General features: G+C 40.6%; 1 protein-coding gene across 1 annotated transcript in view; it reads left to right on the top strand.

The window, feature by feature from the left end:
- LOC111977683 (integrin alpha-X) overlaps nt 1-15,804 on the top strand; it is an 86,840-nt gene that overhangs the window by 27,689 nt on the left and 43,347 nt on the right. The window contains 8 exon segments of the mRNA XM_070448383.1: nt 8,484-8,638; nt 10,996-11,124; nt 11,367-11,440; nt 11,708-11,849; nt 12,053-12,151; nt 15,460-15,471; nt 15,473-15,567; nt 15,665-15,721. Of these exon segments, the coding sequence (XP_070304484.1) occupies nt 8,484-8,638; nt 10,996-11,124; nt 11,367-11,440; nt 11,708-11,849; nt 12,053-12,151; nt 15,460-15,471; nt 15,473-15,567; nt 15,665-15,721 (763 nt within the window).

The following is a 15,804-nucleotide window of genomic DNA, read 5'->3' as shown; positions in this document are numbered from 1 at the left end:
ACCAAAGCCCAAAATTATTATACTGAAAAATAAATAATGTTTGGTCACATGTTTCATGAGCTGAAATAAATATCCAGAATGTTCATACCCACAAAAAGCTTATTTCTCTCAGATTTCTCTCTAAAAAAAAATTTTCTCTGACAGTTGGTGGCAATAGAAAATGCATGAACATTACACAGGTGAACCTTGTTCTGGGAACAATAAAAGGCCACTCTAAAATGAGTGGCCTTTTGTACCAACACAATGCAAAGAGTGTCTCAAGTTTTGAGGAGCGTGAAATTGGATGTTGACTGAGGAATGTCAAGAGCTGTTGGCAAGGAATAGAATGTTAATTTCTCACATAAGCTGCCTCCATAATGTAAGATAATTTGGCAGTACGTCAACGGACCACAACCGCAGATCAGGACCCACATCTTCTTCACCTGCGGGATTGTCTGAGGGGGGAGGGTGGGGTGCTGAGGAGTATGTCTGTAAAAAGCCTCTCTTGTGGGAAAAACTAATTCTGATTGGCTGGGCCTGGTTCTAAGTGGTTGGGCCTGGGTCCCAGTCATGTGAAATCCATAGATTAGGGCCTAATGAATTTATTTAAATTTATATATGAACTGTAACTCAGTAAAATTGTTGACCATTGTTTTGTTAAACTTCTTATGGATATGGGACGGTAGCGTCCTTTGGCCAACATCCAGTGAAATTGCAGAGCACCAAATTCAAATTAAATTACTATAAATATTTAACTTTCATGAAATCACATGTATAATACATCAAAAATAGGCTTAACTTCTTGTTAATCCAACGAAGGTGTCAGTTTAAAAAGGCTTTACGGCGAAAGCAAACCATGCGATTATCTGAGGACAGCACCCGCATACAAACACTGATAATCAGATTTCAACCAGGCAGGTGTGCGACAAAAGAGAAATAGCAATATAATATATGCCTTACCTATGAAGATTTCTTCTGTTATCACTCCAAAATGTCCAGAAACATCACAAATGGTCCTTTGTTTCGATAATGTCCTTCTTTATGTCCCAAAATGTGTCATTTATTTGCACGTTTGATTCAGAATTACACGGTTTCAACTCGCCCAACATGCCTACAAAGTACTAATAAGTTACCTGTAAACTTGGTCCAAACATTTCAAACAACTTTCCTAATCCAACTTTAGGTACCTAAAACATAAATAATCGATGAAATTTAAGACGGGAAATACTGTGTTCAATACCGGATAAGAACAACATGAAGCGCGTTCCAGGTCACGCGCACCAAACAGTAGAATCCATCTGGAGTGACACTTCATTTCTCAAAGAAAAACATCAACCAAATTCTACAGACTGTTGACATCTAGTGGAAGCCATAGGAACTGCAACCAGATTCCTATTAAAAAGGGCTTCCCATAGAAACCTAATGAAAAACAGATTGACCTCAAAAAAAAATTCCTGGATGGATTGTGCTCGGGGTTTCGCCTGCAAATCAGTTCTGTTATACTCACAGACATTATTCAAACAGTTTTAGAAACTTCAGTTTGTTTTCTATCCAAATCTACTAATACTATGCATATCCTAGCTTCTGGGCCTGAGTAGCAAGCAGTTTACTTGGGCATGCTTTTCATCCGGAGTGAAAATAGTGCCCTATCACGAGATGTTATTAATGTATCTTCCACTATTCCCCAGTCTGGCCCCAAGTCTGGGTAGGTTCATGGCCCGGGATGTTTTGACTTTTTGACCAAACACTGCTACAAAGCCTGACAGTGGAAATGCACAATAATGTGGGCATGTATGTCAGTGCATGATTTAATTAATTGAGAGAATAAAAAATTAAGTGTTAGTGTGATCTGTCAGAAAGGTTATTTGTTATCTGGCGGGGAAATAATCATAATTGTGGTTCTCCATTCTTTCAGATTGGCGCTTATTTTGGGGCAGAGGTCTGTGCGATGGATGTGAATAAAGACTCATATAGCGACCTAGTCCTCATATCAGCGATGTTCACAGACAGAGACAGAGAGGGCAGGGTATATGTCTGTACCATCAGTGACAGGGTAATTGGTAGATCTTTTTTGATTCACCTCATAATTGACCAAATCTGACAAAACAATTGATAAAAACATGTTTCAGCCTGATCATTTTTACTGATGACTTGTTTTTCTCCCAGTCTGGGGTGGCCTGTCAATTAGTTGCTGAGATGACACTGTGGGGGATGCAGGACAGATGGGCAGGTTTGGAACTTCTCTTGCCCCACTGCCTGACCTGAATATGAGGGATTTAATGATTTAGCTGTCGGAGCACCTCTAGAGAACGATGGTCAAGGAAGGTGTCTACATATTCCATGGGACGAGAAGTGGAATCAGCAAAATCAAATCTCAGGTATGTGGGAGAAAGATAGACATTGAATGAGGGTGGTGGATATGAGCATAAAGAGAGACAGACAGACATTGTCTCCATTCTTAAACTAAAGTGTAAATCCACTAGAGAAACACGGCAGAGATAATTGAAGGTGTAAAAAATCTGTTTATATCTACTTGTCTTTTCTCTTCCTTTCCATCTCTTGATAGAGAATTTCAGCCTCAGTGTACAGCCTGGATTAAAGTATTTTGGACTGTCCATCAGTCAGACTTCCCTGGACTGAGTTCGGACTCTCTCCCAGACTTGGCCGTGGATCAAATGGGGCTGTTCTCTTACTCAGGTATCTCCAATAATATTTCAAGCTTGTTTCCATTGGCAATTAAATTCAAGCCAAGTTGGGCTGGCCTTGATGGGCACAGCTCGAATTGTTTATCCATTGCCTCTAGAATTTATGAATGATGCTGTTGTTGCTTATGAATTTGCCAATTTAGCTAACACTAATGGACTAATGTGCTAGCTAACTAGAATTTGTAGAATGTTCTTGCTGATAGCTACAATCATAACTGAGATAACTAGTTACAAAAGTTGCTGAACGATTTTAATTTACTTTCCATTACCCCATAGTGCTAGTGCTAGTACCAGCTTGCCAAGGTTTTAGCTTTTAGTTAGTTAAACGGTTACCATTGTCATTTGTTAACTCAATGAATAGGCAAGCTGCTAGCTAAATTCTTACCTTGCTTACCATGGCATAGGCTACTAGCCAGCTATTTAATATATATATATATTTAAATAAGATGTATCTATGCCTTCAATGTATCAATATGACCTGGCTAGCTAAAATCCATGATTATTGATTAAAAAAACTGTTTCAAATGTAATATTCCCTTCCAGAAATGAGCCCAATAAAAAATTCAGGAAAGTAATATATTTAGGTCCTGTACATGGTCCATTTCAGGAGGTTGGCTATTTTAGCAATAAGCATTATCACCTATAGCCTGATGCATGGCTGAAATGGGGTTGCTCATCTGCATTGTTTACCTCAATGGGCTAGTCATTACCTAGATCAACTCTAAAAAAAACTCCCAATGGCACTAGAGCCTAAAAAAAGTATGTGATTTTTTACAGTGAATATAGGCCTACCGTTTGTGCACTCGAATGGCCGTGACGCACTTCCTGCAGTTCTTTTTTTATTGTCATGCCAGACACATTTTATTGTCATGCAGATTGTAAAACCTGCCAATTGGGTTGAGTTAGAAATAAATACCAGTACTGGAAATCTGGGATCCTGCTCTTTCAATATTGTCATCAAAACTGTTGTCTTTTCCGCATTGCATTTAGGAATGTTGCACAGTGACTGGACTTACTGGAACACATTTCTTTCCATGCAGCAATCAGCTGTATGAGGAGTTGCGTGCTCTTGCCACCGGACAGTTGATATTCCGCTGATGAATAAATACACAGCTTTGGGAATTAATCTGGTTTTTAGCAATTTATTGAACACAAAATTGCATTTTTACAATATATATACGTATATTTTTTTTCCTGAGACGGATCTGGATCGAGTATCAGGATGTACTGAGGTGGTGCTCACTCAGATGGGAGGGAAGGTTTTGAAATTCTTGACTCCACCTGGAAACCGAATGCTGGTTGATAACAAGTTTGAAGCATCAGACGTGGGAAGATATGAAGGATTAAATACAAATATAAATTATTATTGTCTGTTTGTAGTGTTTAAATGTACTGGCCCAAGCAGACCATATGAAAAATGATTAACTGGCTTTGTAAGCTTGGCAGATGTGGCCAGGACAGCAGGCATCCCTGAATGTTGAGCCCTGCCCATACATACCCACAGACATGCCCCAAGGGTCTCTTCACAGTCAAAAGCCCAAAACGAATTCACGTCAATAAACAGTATTATACAGAGCCATGATCGAATGGAATTCCTTTCCATCTCCAATTACTCAAGCAAACAGCAAATTACCTTTAGAAAATTTATTAAACAACATCTCATGAGGGGCCTCCCGGTGGCGCAAGATGGTCTAAGGGCATTGCATCGCCGCGCTGCTTGCCACAAGTCTCTGGGTTCGCGCCCCTCGGGCCTGTCGCAGCCGGCGCGACGCGGGGGGTCCGTGGGGCGACAGCACAATTGGCCTACCGCGTCGTCCTGGTTTGCTTCCCGTTAGGGAGGGTTTTGGCCGGTAGGGATATCCTTGTCTCATCGCGCTCTCAGCGAACTCCTGTGTGGCGGGCCGGGCACAGTGCGCGCTAACCAAGGGGGGCGGGTGCACGGTGTTTCCTCCGACACATTGGTGCGGCTGGCTTCCGGGTTGGAGGCGCGCTGTGTTAAGAAGCAGTGCGGCTTGGTTGGGTTGTGCTTCGGAGGACGCATGACTTTCGACCTTCGTCTCTCCCGAGCCCGTACGGGAGTTGTAGCGATGAGACAAGATAGTAATTACTAGCGATTGGATACCACGAAAATTAGGGAGAAAAGGGGGTAAAGTTTATAAAAAATACAAATAAAATTAAAAAATAAAATTAAAAAACAACATCTCATGGAACGGCGGGGACTGTGAGGACACACACACACAAACACTCTAACACACAATATTTTTGTTGTTGTATTGTTTGTATATATTTTTTTGTTGCATTCTAAATTTGTGTGACTGTCCTTGTCTATTAGTGTATCAGTGTTTTGTTACTTGTCATGTTTTTTGTGGACTCCAGAAAGAGTAGCTGCTGCTTCTGGAAAAGCTAATGGGGATCCCAAAAAACAAACAATAATCAGCTTTAGGGAGAGGTAATATGTTGGCCAATAGTGGTTGCAATTGAGATCAGCTGTGCGGGTGATCTTAGCACATATTGATGGTTTACCGAGAGATCACCTCGTGTTGGGATGGTGCTCAATGTTGGTTGCAATTGGCCTAAAAACATTTGTTCTAAATTCATTCTGACCTGGTTCTCAATGATGTCCCAGGAACATAGAAGGAACTAGACAAAAGTCTCCCAGAAAACGTTCCTTGTGAACATTGCATTACATCCCGATGAAAGGAAAAAATTACATATTGGGAATGTCCTAAAAATGTCTCTAAGGATGTCCCCAGAACAAGCTGGGAACTAAACAAAAACCTCCAGGGGACCATGACAGAAAGTTCTAAGAAGGCCCTATAAACGTCCTTGGTGACGTCCAATGAACAAGCTGGGTACTAGACAAAAACTTCCAGGGAACCATGACAAAACATTCTAAGAGGGTCTTAAAAACATCCTTCGGGATGTCCCCCGAATAAACCAGGAACTAGACAAAAACCTACACAAGACAAGACACAACGTCCTCAAATCATCAAAGGGGACGTCCCCGGAACAAGCTGGGAACTAGTCAAAACCTCCACAGGACCACGACATGACTCATTGATGACTCATTTTTTTTTGCAGGGTCATTTCAAGCTAACATTAGCTAGCTGCTAACCAAAAACAACACTGTTCTAACAAAAGATTATTGTTCAGCAGGCCTGGTGTCATAGTGAATGTAAATCCAGGACACTCAAATTAGTATGATATCTTACATTTGGAATCGTTGCAGAGAGACAGAAGTTGCTGAAGGCAAAAATGCAAGGAGGGTGGGCTTATTACGCAAATGTGTAGCAACCCAAAGGTAGCAACTTTGCAACTACTTAGCATGTTAGCTAACCTTAACCTTAACCCTTTTACTAAACCCTAACCCTTTAGCTACCCTAACCTTAACCTCACCTTTAACCTATCCTAAACTTCCCGAACCCAGCTAATGTTAGCCACTATTTAACATTATCAACAAAAAAATTGGAATTGTAACATTTCATACATTTTGCAAATTCGGAACTATTGAACGTTTGGCAAACTTGTAACACTTTGTACGTAACATATCACATGAATGGTAATTTGTAAAATCCAAAATGAAATGGATGATGGGAATCCACAAATTAACAAATACCATAAGAATGTAACATATCATACTTAAGTGGACTGTCATGTCTGACTTATTGCAGTAGCTCAGCTAGCTAGCAGCAACAAATCCAAGCCAAATGTATCAGCATTGAGTGAGTGATCAGCGTAGCTGGTGGTTGCATTGTAATGGCGTCACCAGCCTGAACCTAATCCAGCCCAGCACCAGCGGTGAATCTGGCTGTGTTAGCGGGACTCCCTGAACCAGCTCAAATTTGAAAATCGAGCCAGCTCGAATTGACACCCTAATTAAGGTGTCAATGGAAATTAGGCTTTAGAGGCCAAACTCACCCTTCATTGTGGAATGTACGTATACTTTGAGCATCGAACTGATACTTTATGTTTTCTTTCTTCCAGGTCCAGGCCTATAGTAACATTGACGGCACAAGTTTCCTTCAACCCAGCCAAAATCCCACCATCCAGTCGGACTGCAGTACACCCCTGAGCAACATGCTAAAGTCTGTTTCACCATGACCAGACAAACAACAGACACAAAAGGTTTCTGACCTCAACATTGTTCTTATCTACAGTGCATTCGGAATACTTGACTTTTTCAACATTTTGTAACATTGTAGCCTTATTCTAAAATTTATTAATAATATGTTTTTTTCCTCATCAATCTATACACAATGCCCCACAATGACAAAGCAAAAACAGGGTTTTAGAAATGCTTGCAAATGTATTAAAATTTAAACTGAAATATCACATCTACATAAGTATTCAGACCCTTTACTCAGTTCTTTGTTGAAGCACTTTTGGCGACGATTACACCCTCGAGTCTTCTTGGGTATGACACAACAAGCTTGGTACACCTGTATTTGGAGAGTTTCTCCCATTCTTCTCTGCAGATCATAAAGCTCTGTCAGGTTTGATGGGGAGCATTGCTGCACAGCTATTTTCAGGTCTCTCCAGAGATGCTCGATCGGGTTCAAGTCCAGGCTCTGGCTGGGCACTCAAGGACATTCAGAGACTTGTCCCGAAGCCACTCCTGCGTTGTCTTGGCTGTGTACTTAGGGTCGTTTTCTTGTTGGAAGGTGAACCTTCGTCCCAGTCTGAGGTCCTGAGCGCTCTGGAGCAGGTTTTCATCAAGGGCTCTCTGTACTTTGCTCCGTTCATCTTCCCTCGATCCTGTTTAGTCTCTCAGTCCCTGCCACTGAAAAACATCCCCACAGCATGATGCTGCCACCACCATGCTTCACCGTAGGGACGGTGCTAGGTTTCCTCCAGACATGACATTTGGCATTTAGGCCAATGAGTTCTATCTTGGTTTCATCAGACCAGAGAGTTTTGTTTCTCATGGTCTGAAAGTCTTTAGGTCCTTTTGGGGTTAACTCCAAGCCGGCTGTCATGTGGCTTTTACTGAGGAATGGCTTCCGTCTGGCCACTCTACCTTAAAGGCCTGATGGGAAGAGTGCTGCAAAGATGGTTATCCTTCTGGAAGGTTCTCCCATCTCCACAGAGGAACTCCAGAGCTCTGTCAGAGTGACCATCGGGTTCTTTGTCACCCCCTTCTCCCCCAATTGCTCGTTTGGCTGGGCGGCCAGTTCTAGGAAGAGTCTTGGTGGTTTCAAACTTCTTCCATTTAAGAATGATGGAGGCCACTGTGTTCTTGGGGACCTTCAATGCTGCAGACATTTTTTTGTACCCTTCCCCCTGATCTGTGCCTCAACACAATCCTGTCTCGGCGCTCTACGGACAATTCCTTCGACCTCATGGCTTGGTTTTTGCTCTGACATGCACAGTAAACTGTGGGACCTTATATAGACAGGTGTGTTTCTTTCTAAATCATGTCCAATCAATTTTATTTACCACAGGTGGACTCCAATCAAGTTGTAGAAATATCTCAAGGATGATCAATGGAAACAMAATGCACCTGAGCTCAATTTCAAGTCTCATAGCAAAGGGTCTGAATACTTATGTAAATATGGTATTTCTGTTTTTTATTTTTAATACATTTGCTAAACATTCTAAAAACCWGTTTTTTCTTTGTCATTATGGGGTATTGTTTGTAGATTGCTGAGGAACATGTTTTATTTYATCAATTTTAGAATAAGGCTGTAATGTAAAAAAAATGTGGCAAAAGTCAAGTGGTCTGAATACTTTCCGAAGGCACTGTACATTTGCATGCGAGTAGCTTATCCTTTTCATTAAATGCAATCTCTTTTGCTCCAGATCTTCAAGCAAAGATTAACTATACTTTAACTCTGGATGTGACCCGRCAAGCTCCAAACTATCGTGCTTATATCCGTCCAAAGATACGGGAGGAAACGAAAACTATTYCATTAAGACTTCAAGAGSKATGCTTCTCTCAWWCKTTCTRTATTGAGGTAGGTTTGAAACTTAGCCCTCCATTTGGTTTTGCCAAAAAGTTATCAATGACGCAAATGGCCAGTATTAGTATAACCTCATGCCCAACGACACAGCGTTCATAAACTTGGTATASCAAAAACTCGAATCTGGCATTCAGGTGAGTGAACTTAGTCAGTAAAGTATTTTTAATTTGTCATTATTTGAGCTTGGCTCCCAATCAGAAATAAATGCATAGGCAGGAAAATCTACAGATTATCTATTTTATCTCATTCTGATGATATCTAGTGGGCCATGAGGAGAGTAACTACAATGTTGTTGACTCATCCTTAGTTTTCTCCTATCACAGTCATTAAACTCCTTAACTGTTTAAAAGTCACCATTGGCCTCATGGTGAAATCCCTGAGTGGTTTCCTTCCTCTACGGTAACTAAGTTAGGAAGGACGCCTGAATCTTTTTAGTGACTAGGTGGATTGATACACCATCCAGAATGTAATTAATAACTTCACAATTTTTAAAGGGATATTCAATGTCTGCTTTTTTTATTCATCTAGCAATAGGAGCCCTTCTTTGTGAGGCATTGGAAAAGCTCCCTGGTCTTTGTGGTTGAATCTGTGCTTGAAATTCACTGCTCGACTGAGGGACCTTACAGATCATTTTATGTGTGGGGTACAGAGAGTGCGTCCATGCAACTTATTATGTGACTTGTTATGCACATTTTACTCCTGAACTTATTTAGGCTTGACATAACAAGTTCTTTTTTTTTTTTACTTATTGACTCAAGACATTTCAGCTTTTCATTTTTTAGGAATTTGTAAAAAAAATAATAATTGAAAAACATAACTCCACTTTTATTTTTTGGCCAGGCCAGTGACAAAACAAATCTAAATTGAATTCAATTAAAATTCAGGTTGTAACAACAAAATGTGGATAAAGTCAAATGGTGTGAATACTTTCTGAAGGCACTTGGTGACTACCACGACTCAYGATATGACCCAGATGCAGACACAGGAGGCGGATAGTACAGTTCTCAGATTATTTATTGTAAACACGGGGCAGGCAAAGGACAGGCAAAGGGCAGGTCGAGGACAGACAAGGGTTCGTGATCAGGTCAGAGTCAGGCAGGTAAAGGACGGCAGGCAGGTTCGGAGTCAGYGCAGGCAGATSTTCGTAATCAGGTCAGAGTCAGGCAGGTACAGGACGGCAGGCAGGCTTGGAGTCAGAGCAGGCAGAATAGTCAGAACCGGGAAAACTAGGAAACASAATTGTTCCTTTTCTGACGGTTATGGTTTCATACTCGCAAAGTAGCCTATAGGCCTACAACGTCCCATCTCTCATTGAATTGGACCCACTTTACAGTAGTAACGAGAAACTATCCAGAGCACAGTTTAATGGCAGAACAGACGGTTCACCTTTTCCATTTCCATTTCTTTTAGGCTACTGTGTATACGTCTGAATAGTCTACTGTAATTTCAAATGTCTCAAGTAAACTATATTTAATTTATAAACATAAAACATAATATATAGTTTCATAACCATTGCAGAATAAATTCCTGGCCACCTTTTCTGTCCATGATAGGTGCATATGCCGAAGAAGCTTTAGCCTACAACAAATTACCAAGCACTTCTCTCATTTAATTGGGCCTATTAGATAGGCTATTATTTCAAGTATTTTGTTCTATGCATCTGAAAAGGGAGCATGGTTTATAAAATGCAGTAGAATTTTGATTTTAAGTGTGTAGTCTACCAGTCTACAGTTAAAAAATGTTTTGGAGTAGACTAGACAATGTTTCAAAATTCACGGGCAGTGTAGCATATTTAGGTTGGGGGAAAAGTTCATGCCAAACATTATTMAATTCAAATGATATGTTTGCAATAGTTTTTTTCTTCCAGAAACTGTCAGACACAGCAAAAGTCACTGTAGACGTTTAAAACATTCTGCCAGAGATATTTCATGAAGTTCACCAACTGCCTTGTCTTAATTCCAATTCTTCCAAAGTATACAGCAAACAATTGTCACCATAAAAGTTGAATGATGTGCGTTTTTCAGGCTTAGAGTCTTAGTGCTCTAAGCAGTCAAAAGTATTTTTCGGGATCCAATGAGAGAATAGCAGCTGAAACTTTGGAATGACATACTGCACCTATTATGTGGAGTACACATCAAATTGTATCAGCTTTTAAGTCTGGGCTTTATGGCTGTCACGTCGACAACGTCAAAAGTGTATGCTCATTGGTTTCTCCCCTCTGTCATTACTATACACTCTAACGGATACAGCCATAGAGCCTTGACATGTCAATGTTAACAATATCACAGTAAACCTCTTTTTAGAGGAGTTTGAATGATGAAAAATGTCTCTGAAGATTCTATTTTTTATAGGCTTGCCCAGAGGACTCCCTCAATGAACTGTCCAATGAACTTGACTTCACATTTGAAGGGTTGCCAACATCTCCTGGTGGCCTCAGCCCTATCCTTTCCCCGCAGTCTCCGACTACAACATATCATCCTGTATGTTTCTTCTCTTAACTTTTGACAATAAAAGCTGTGTCAAAGTTGATTTGAAATCCCCTGAAAAAGGCCTTTGTGTGTGTGTGTGTGTGTGTGTGTGTGTGTGTGTGTGTGTGNNNGTGTGTGTGTGTGTGTGTGTGTGTGTGTGTGGAGGGGGGGGTAAAGATAAATCTATATCTTAGTCACTGTGAAGAAGGTAACGTGTTAAGTGAACTTAGTGAACATCTTTCTTCATCCCACAGTTAGGTTTTGAGATCAACTGTGGCGCTGATAACAACTGCATTGACAACCTGAAAGTGGATTTTAATTTCACTAGGTAAGATCACTAGCATTGACTCAGAGCCTTTCTGTTTTTCTACTAGGTAAGATTAAACATTTGATTAAAGAAGTATGATGATTAGAATGTTGATTAGAGCGTTGCAGCAGCTGACGAGTAAAATGGATGAAGATGAAAATGATGATGAAGATGGATAGGATGATGATGTCAATGATAGTCAAAGGTTGAGGCAAACAAGCATGATGTAATGACAATGAGAATCATTTCTTTTTATAACTTTTGCTCTCTCTGTCTCACTTCTCTCAGGTCTTCAGAGGTGAGGGTTGGCATAGATGAGGTGATAAATGTGACAGTGTCAGTCGAGAGCAGGGAAGAGAACTCTTACAACAGCCACGTTATTCTCACATACCCTGCAGGACTTTCATTCAGGAAGTTCACAATACTCCAGGTAAGAGTACATACAAGGAAGGAGAGGGAGTGAGTAGCTATAGACTCAGTGTTTGAGGGGCAGGAAGGATTTATATTGTTTAAGTGATAGTTTAGTCATTTCTGTAGGTCCAGTATGTACATTTCCAGTGTTTCATTGGTAATTTCAGTGAACTATTGCCTGAAGTTGACATAAATTGTCATTGTCCTATCATTGCTCTCCAGGGAAGAGTGGAGTGTAACTCATCAGACAGTGTGGGAAATGTAATGTGGGGACAAAGTGACTGCACCATTGACAAGCCAATCTTCAAAAGCAATTCTAAGGTCTGTCTCACTTACAACATATGTTCATCATTACAATAACAGTAATACGAGATTGTATTGTAATAACATCCCTATTACTTACTAAATAAAACATCCTATTGAACTGTAGAAGCAATCTGTACTCCCTGCAAAAAAAAAATGTCATTAGGACGTCCACAGAAAGTCAGGAAATGGTTACCGAAAGTTGTCAGGAAATTGTGTCATGGTCCTGTGGAGATTTTGTCTAGTTCCCTGTTTGTTCCGGGGCCGTCCCCAAGGACAATTTTAGGATGTACTGTAGACATTGTGTCATGGTCCTGTGTAGGTTTTGTCTAGTTCCCGGCTTGTTCCCGGGGATGTCCCTAAATACGTTTTTAGGACATTCTCAAGATATCATTTTTTCCTGTCATRGGGACATTGTGTGATGGTCACAAAGGAATGTTCTCTCGGAGACTTTTGTCTAGTTCCCTCCATGTTCCTGGGATGTCAGATCATTCCTCAGGTTAGGATGTGGTCCCGTGTGGCTCAGTTGGTAGAGCATGGCGCTTGCAACGCCAGGGTTGTGGGTTCATTCCCCACGGGGGGACCAGGATGAATATGTATGAACTTTCCAATTTGTAAGTCGCTCTGGATAAGAGCGTCAGCTAAATGACTTAAATGTAAATGTAGGATGATCTTAGGACGTTCTCAGGACATTCAGTGTATTAGTCATCAGGACGTCGTCGCCTGATAGTCCCCCCCCCCAAAAAAAAACATTATACCCACCTACCTGGGGATTCACACTCTCATTTCATTACACATCACCCCTAGTTACTGTTGCCGAGCCCATCAAGCCCCTGTTTGGTGAACTACTGATCTATTCACAGCTCTTTGTCTGTTGGTAACCTACACACAAACAGTGCTTTTAACATACAGTGTTTTCAACATATTTTACACACTTTGACATACATGAATGCATTGTACTTCATTTTTACAGTAAGTATTATTCAACATGTCCTCACCTGGGATTTGAACTCACAACCTCTTGGTTCACCGCATTCCGATTGTCCTGCTATGCCACCATGTCTGTGTCAATGCCTGATTCCACCTGTATTGCTACAGTTTGCACTTCTAAGTAAATGAAGCTTTGTTAAAAATACACTCAAAAAAACGATTTTATTTATCATAGTGATTCAGGAGTTACATTAAAACAGAGTAATATGCCCCACTAACATTAGACAACTATACAGAAAAGCCACAAATTGCAGGAAAAGTCAATCAAATCGATTAGAGAATAATCAGATTAACTGATAACTGAAATACCAGTGCCAATGGCACTCTTTTGCTAAGTGCAGAGATGTGTTATAGGCAATAATGTATAGGGATTTCTGAGAATGCTACAATCTTGTGGTGCAGCAGAAAGATCAGTATATTTCCAAATCGTTCACGTTCCTGACCTGTTTTCTCTTGTTTTGTATTTATTTTAGTATGGTCAGGGGCGTGAGTTGGGTGGTTGTCTATGTGTTGTTTTCTTGTTGGGGGTTTTTGTGCGTTTCGCCTGGTATGATTCTCAATCGAGGCAGCTGTCAATCGTTGTCCCTGATTGAGATCATTACTTAGGCAGCCGGGGTTCACGTGGGTGTTTGTTCTTTCGTGTTAGTATTCGTGCCACACGGGACATTGTTTTCGGTTTGGATTTCTATTGTTATAATTTTGTCATTGTAGTGTTTCAGATTAATTTTTATAATAGAATGTATGGACACTTTGCCACTCTGCACGTCTTGGTTTCCATCCCTACACCTCCCTTCTTAGACAAAGAAGGAGGAAATTCTGCCGTTACAAAATCCAGAAGGTTGTGAGTTCAAATCTCAAAAGGGGTCATATTGAAATGTAAGTACTGTAAAAGTGATCATGTTATATGTCATCTTATTGTCATTTACATATTTTAGCTGAACAGTGTCCCACTTAGCTCAAACCCCCTTCTTCCAATTTCATTACTTTACTTATAAAACAAATGTCCTGAGGATGTCTTGAAGATATCCTTATATTGTCCTCAACAATGTCCTGGTAACTTAGAGGGAACTAGACAAAGGTCCCCCAGAGAACGTTCCCTTSGGACCATCACACAAAGTCATAATGATTAGTAAAATGTATGTCCTGAGAATGTAAAAAAACTAAGTCCTGACATGGTCCTCAGTGACGTACTGGTACTGTACCTTACAGGGATCTAGACAAAGGTCCCCCAGAGAACATTCCTTTGGGACCATCAAACAACGTCCTAATGACAGGAAAAAATGCATGTCTTGGGAACATACTAAAAACATCAGAACAAGCCYTGAACTAGACAAAAACCTACAGGGAACCATGACAGTACATTCTAAGAGCATCCTTTAACCATCMTTGGGGACGTCTCCGGAACAAACCAGGTATTAGACCAAAAAAAACAGGGGACCATGACAGAACGTTTTAAGAATGTCCTAAAATCGTCCTTGGGGACATCCCCAGAACAAAAGGAGGAAGAATTGCCCTGGTATGGCTCTCAATTAGAAGCAGGTGTTTGGCGTTCCTCTAATTGAGAGTCATATTTAGGTAGGTTTTTGTTTCACAGTGTTCGTTGTGGGTGGTTGTCTCCTGTGTGTCAGTGTTTGTCGCACCATACGGGACTGTTCGGTTTGTTTGTAAGTTCGGTCTTTGTGTTGTAGTCATTTTCCTGTTCTGAGTTCTGCGTTTTATGTAAGTTCGCATGTCCAGTTTGTCTACTCCGTTTTGTTGTTTTGTTAGTTTATAGTCAAGTTCGTGTTTTCGTCTTTTTGTAAATAAATATGTCATCACAACCCGCTGCGCCTTGGTTCAATCATACTCCTCCTCTTCGGTTGAAGAGGAGGAGGACTACCGTTACAATGCCCCACAACATCCTTTTCTTCATTTTGTGACATTCTGGGAAATTCCTAACGACTAATTATTGTTGAAAGGCCAGGACCTGCCTGAAACGTCTCCTTGCGATCATTGACATTGAACGCCCCAAGGATAACGTCCTTTCAGAAACAAATAGAAACCTATTTGTAAAGTTCCCTAGTCGTCACCAAAATAACCTTTTTTAGAACGTTATACTGTGACCAAACAGGGATCTTTACTGAACATCCCTTTATGGTCCCAATGATAACGTAATGTTTTAAAGTCCATAGAACGTTCTCAGAAGGTCAAGTGGATAAGGTCTCACTGAAACCCTAAAAGGGAATTTATGGGAATGTCGCCTAATGTCGCTATGACATACTTTTTTTTGCTGGGCTTCTACAGGAGTCTAAAGTCATATTTAAATAAACATTGTATTCTCCTTCCTTCATCTCAAGGCTCTCTTTGTCCATTTCCTATGGGATTGATAGAAACACAAAATTTGGCCAAATGATAGAATTCACTGCTAATGCCCTCAAGGTATGTGCGGTACACACTCAGATAAAGTTATCATGTCTTATGATGTTTTGTTTAGCAATATTTGTAGTAACTGCATTACCCCGTCTCATCCTGTTTAGTGGAAATACACACACTCGCGAGGAGTGAACTTTTCAAGTGAAGAGATTGGTGTGAATACAGCATTTATGTTGTGATTAAAAGGTGTGTGCTATTTATTTTTCATACCATATTTTCCTATATCTGCTTCTAGCTCGTTCTACAAATATATGGCCTTTTATGTCCCT

Source organism: Salvelinus sp. IW2-2015, linkage group LG18, assembly GCF_002910315.2.
Source record: "Salvelinus sp. IW2-2015 linkage group LG18, ASM291031v2, whole genome shotgun sequence".
NCBI classification, from domain to species: domain Eukaryota; kingdom Metazoa; phylum Chordata; class Actinopteri; order Salmoniformes; family Salmonidae; genus Salvelinus; species Salvelinus sp. IW2-2015.
This window is presented reverse-complemented; position numbering and strand designations above follow the sequence as displayed.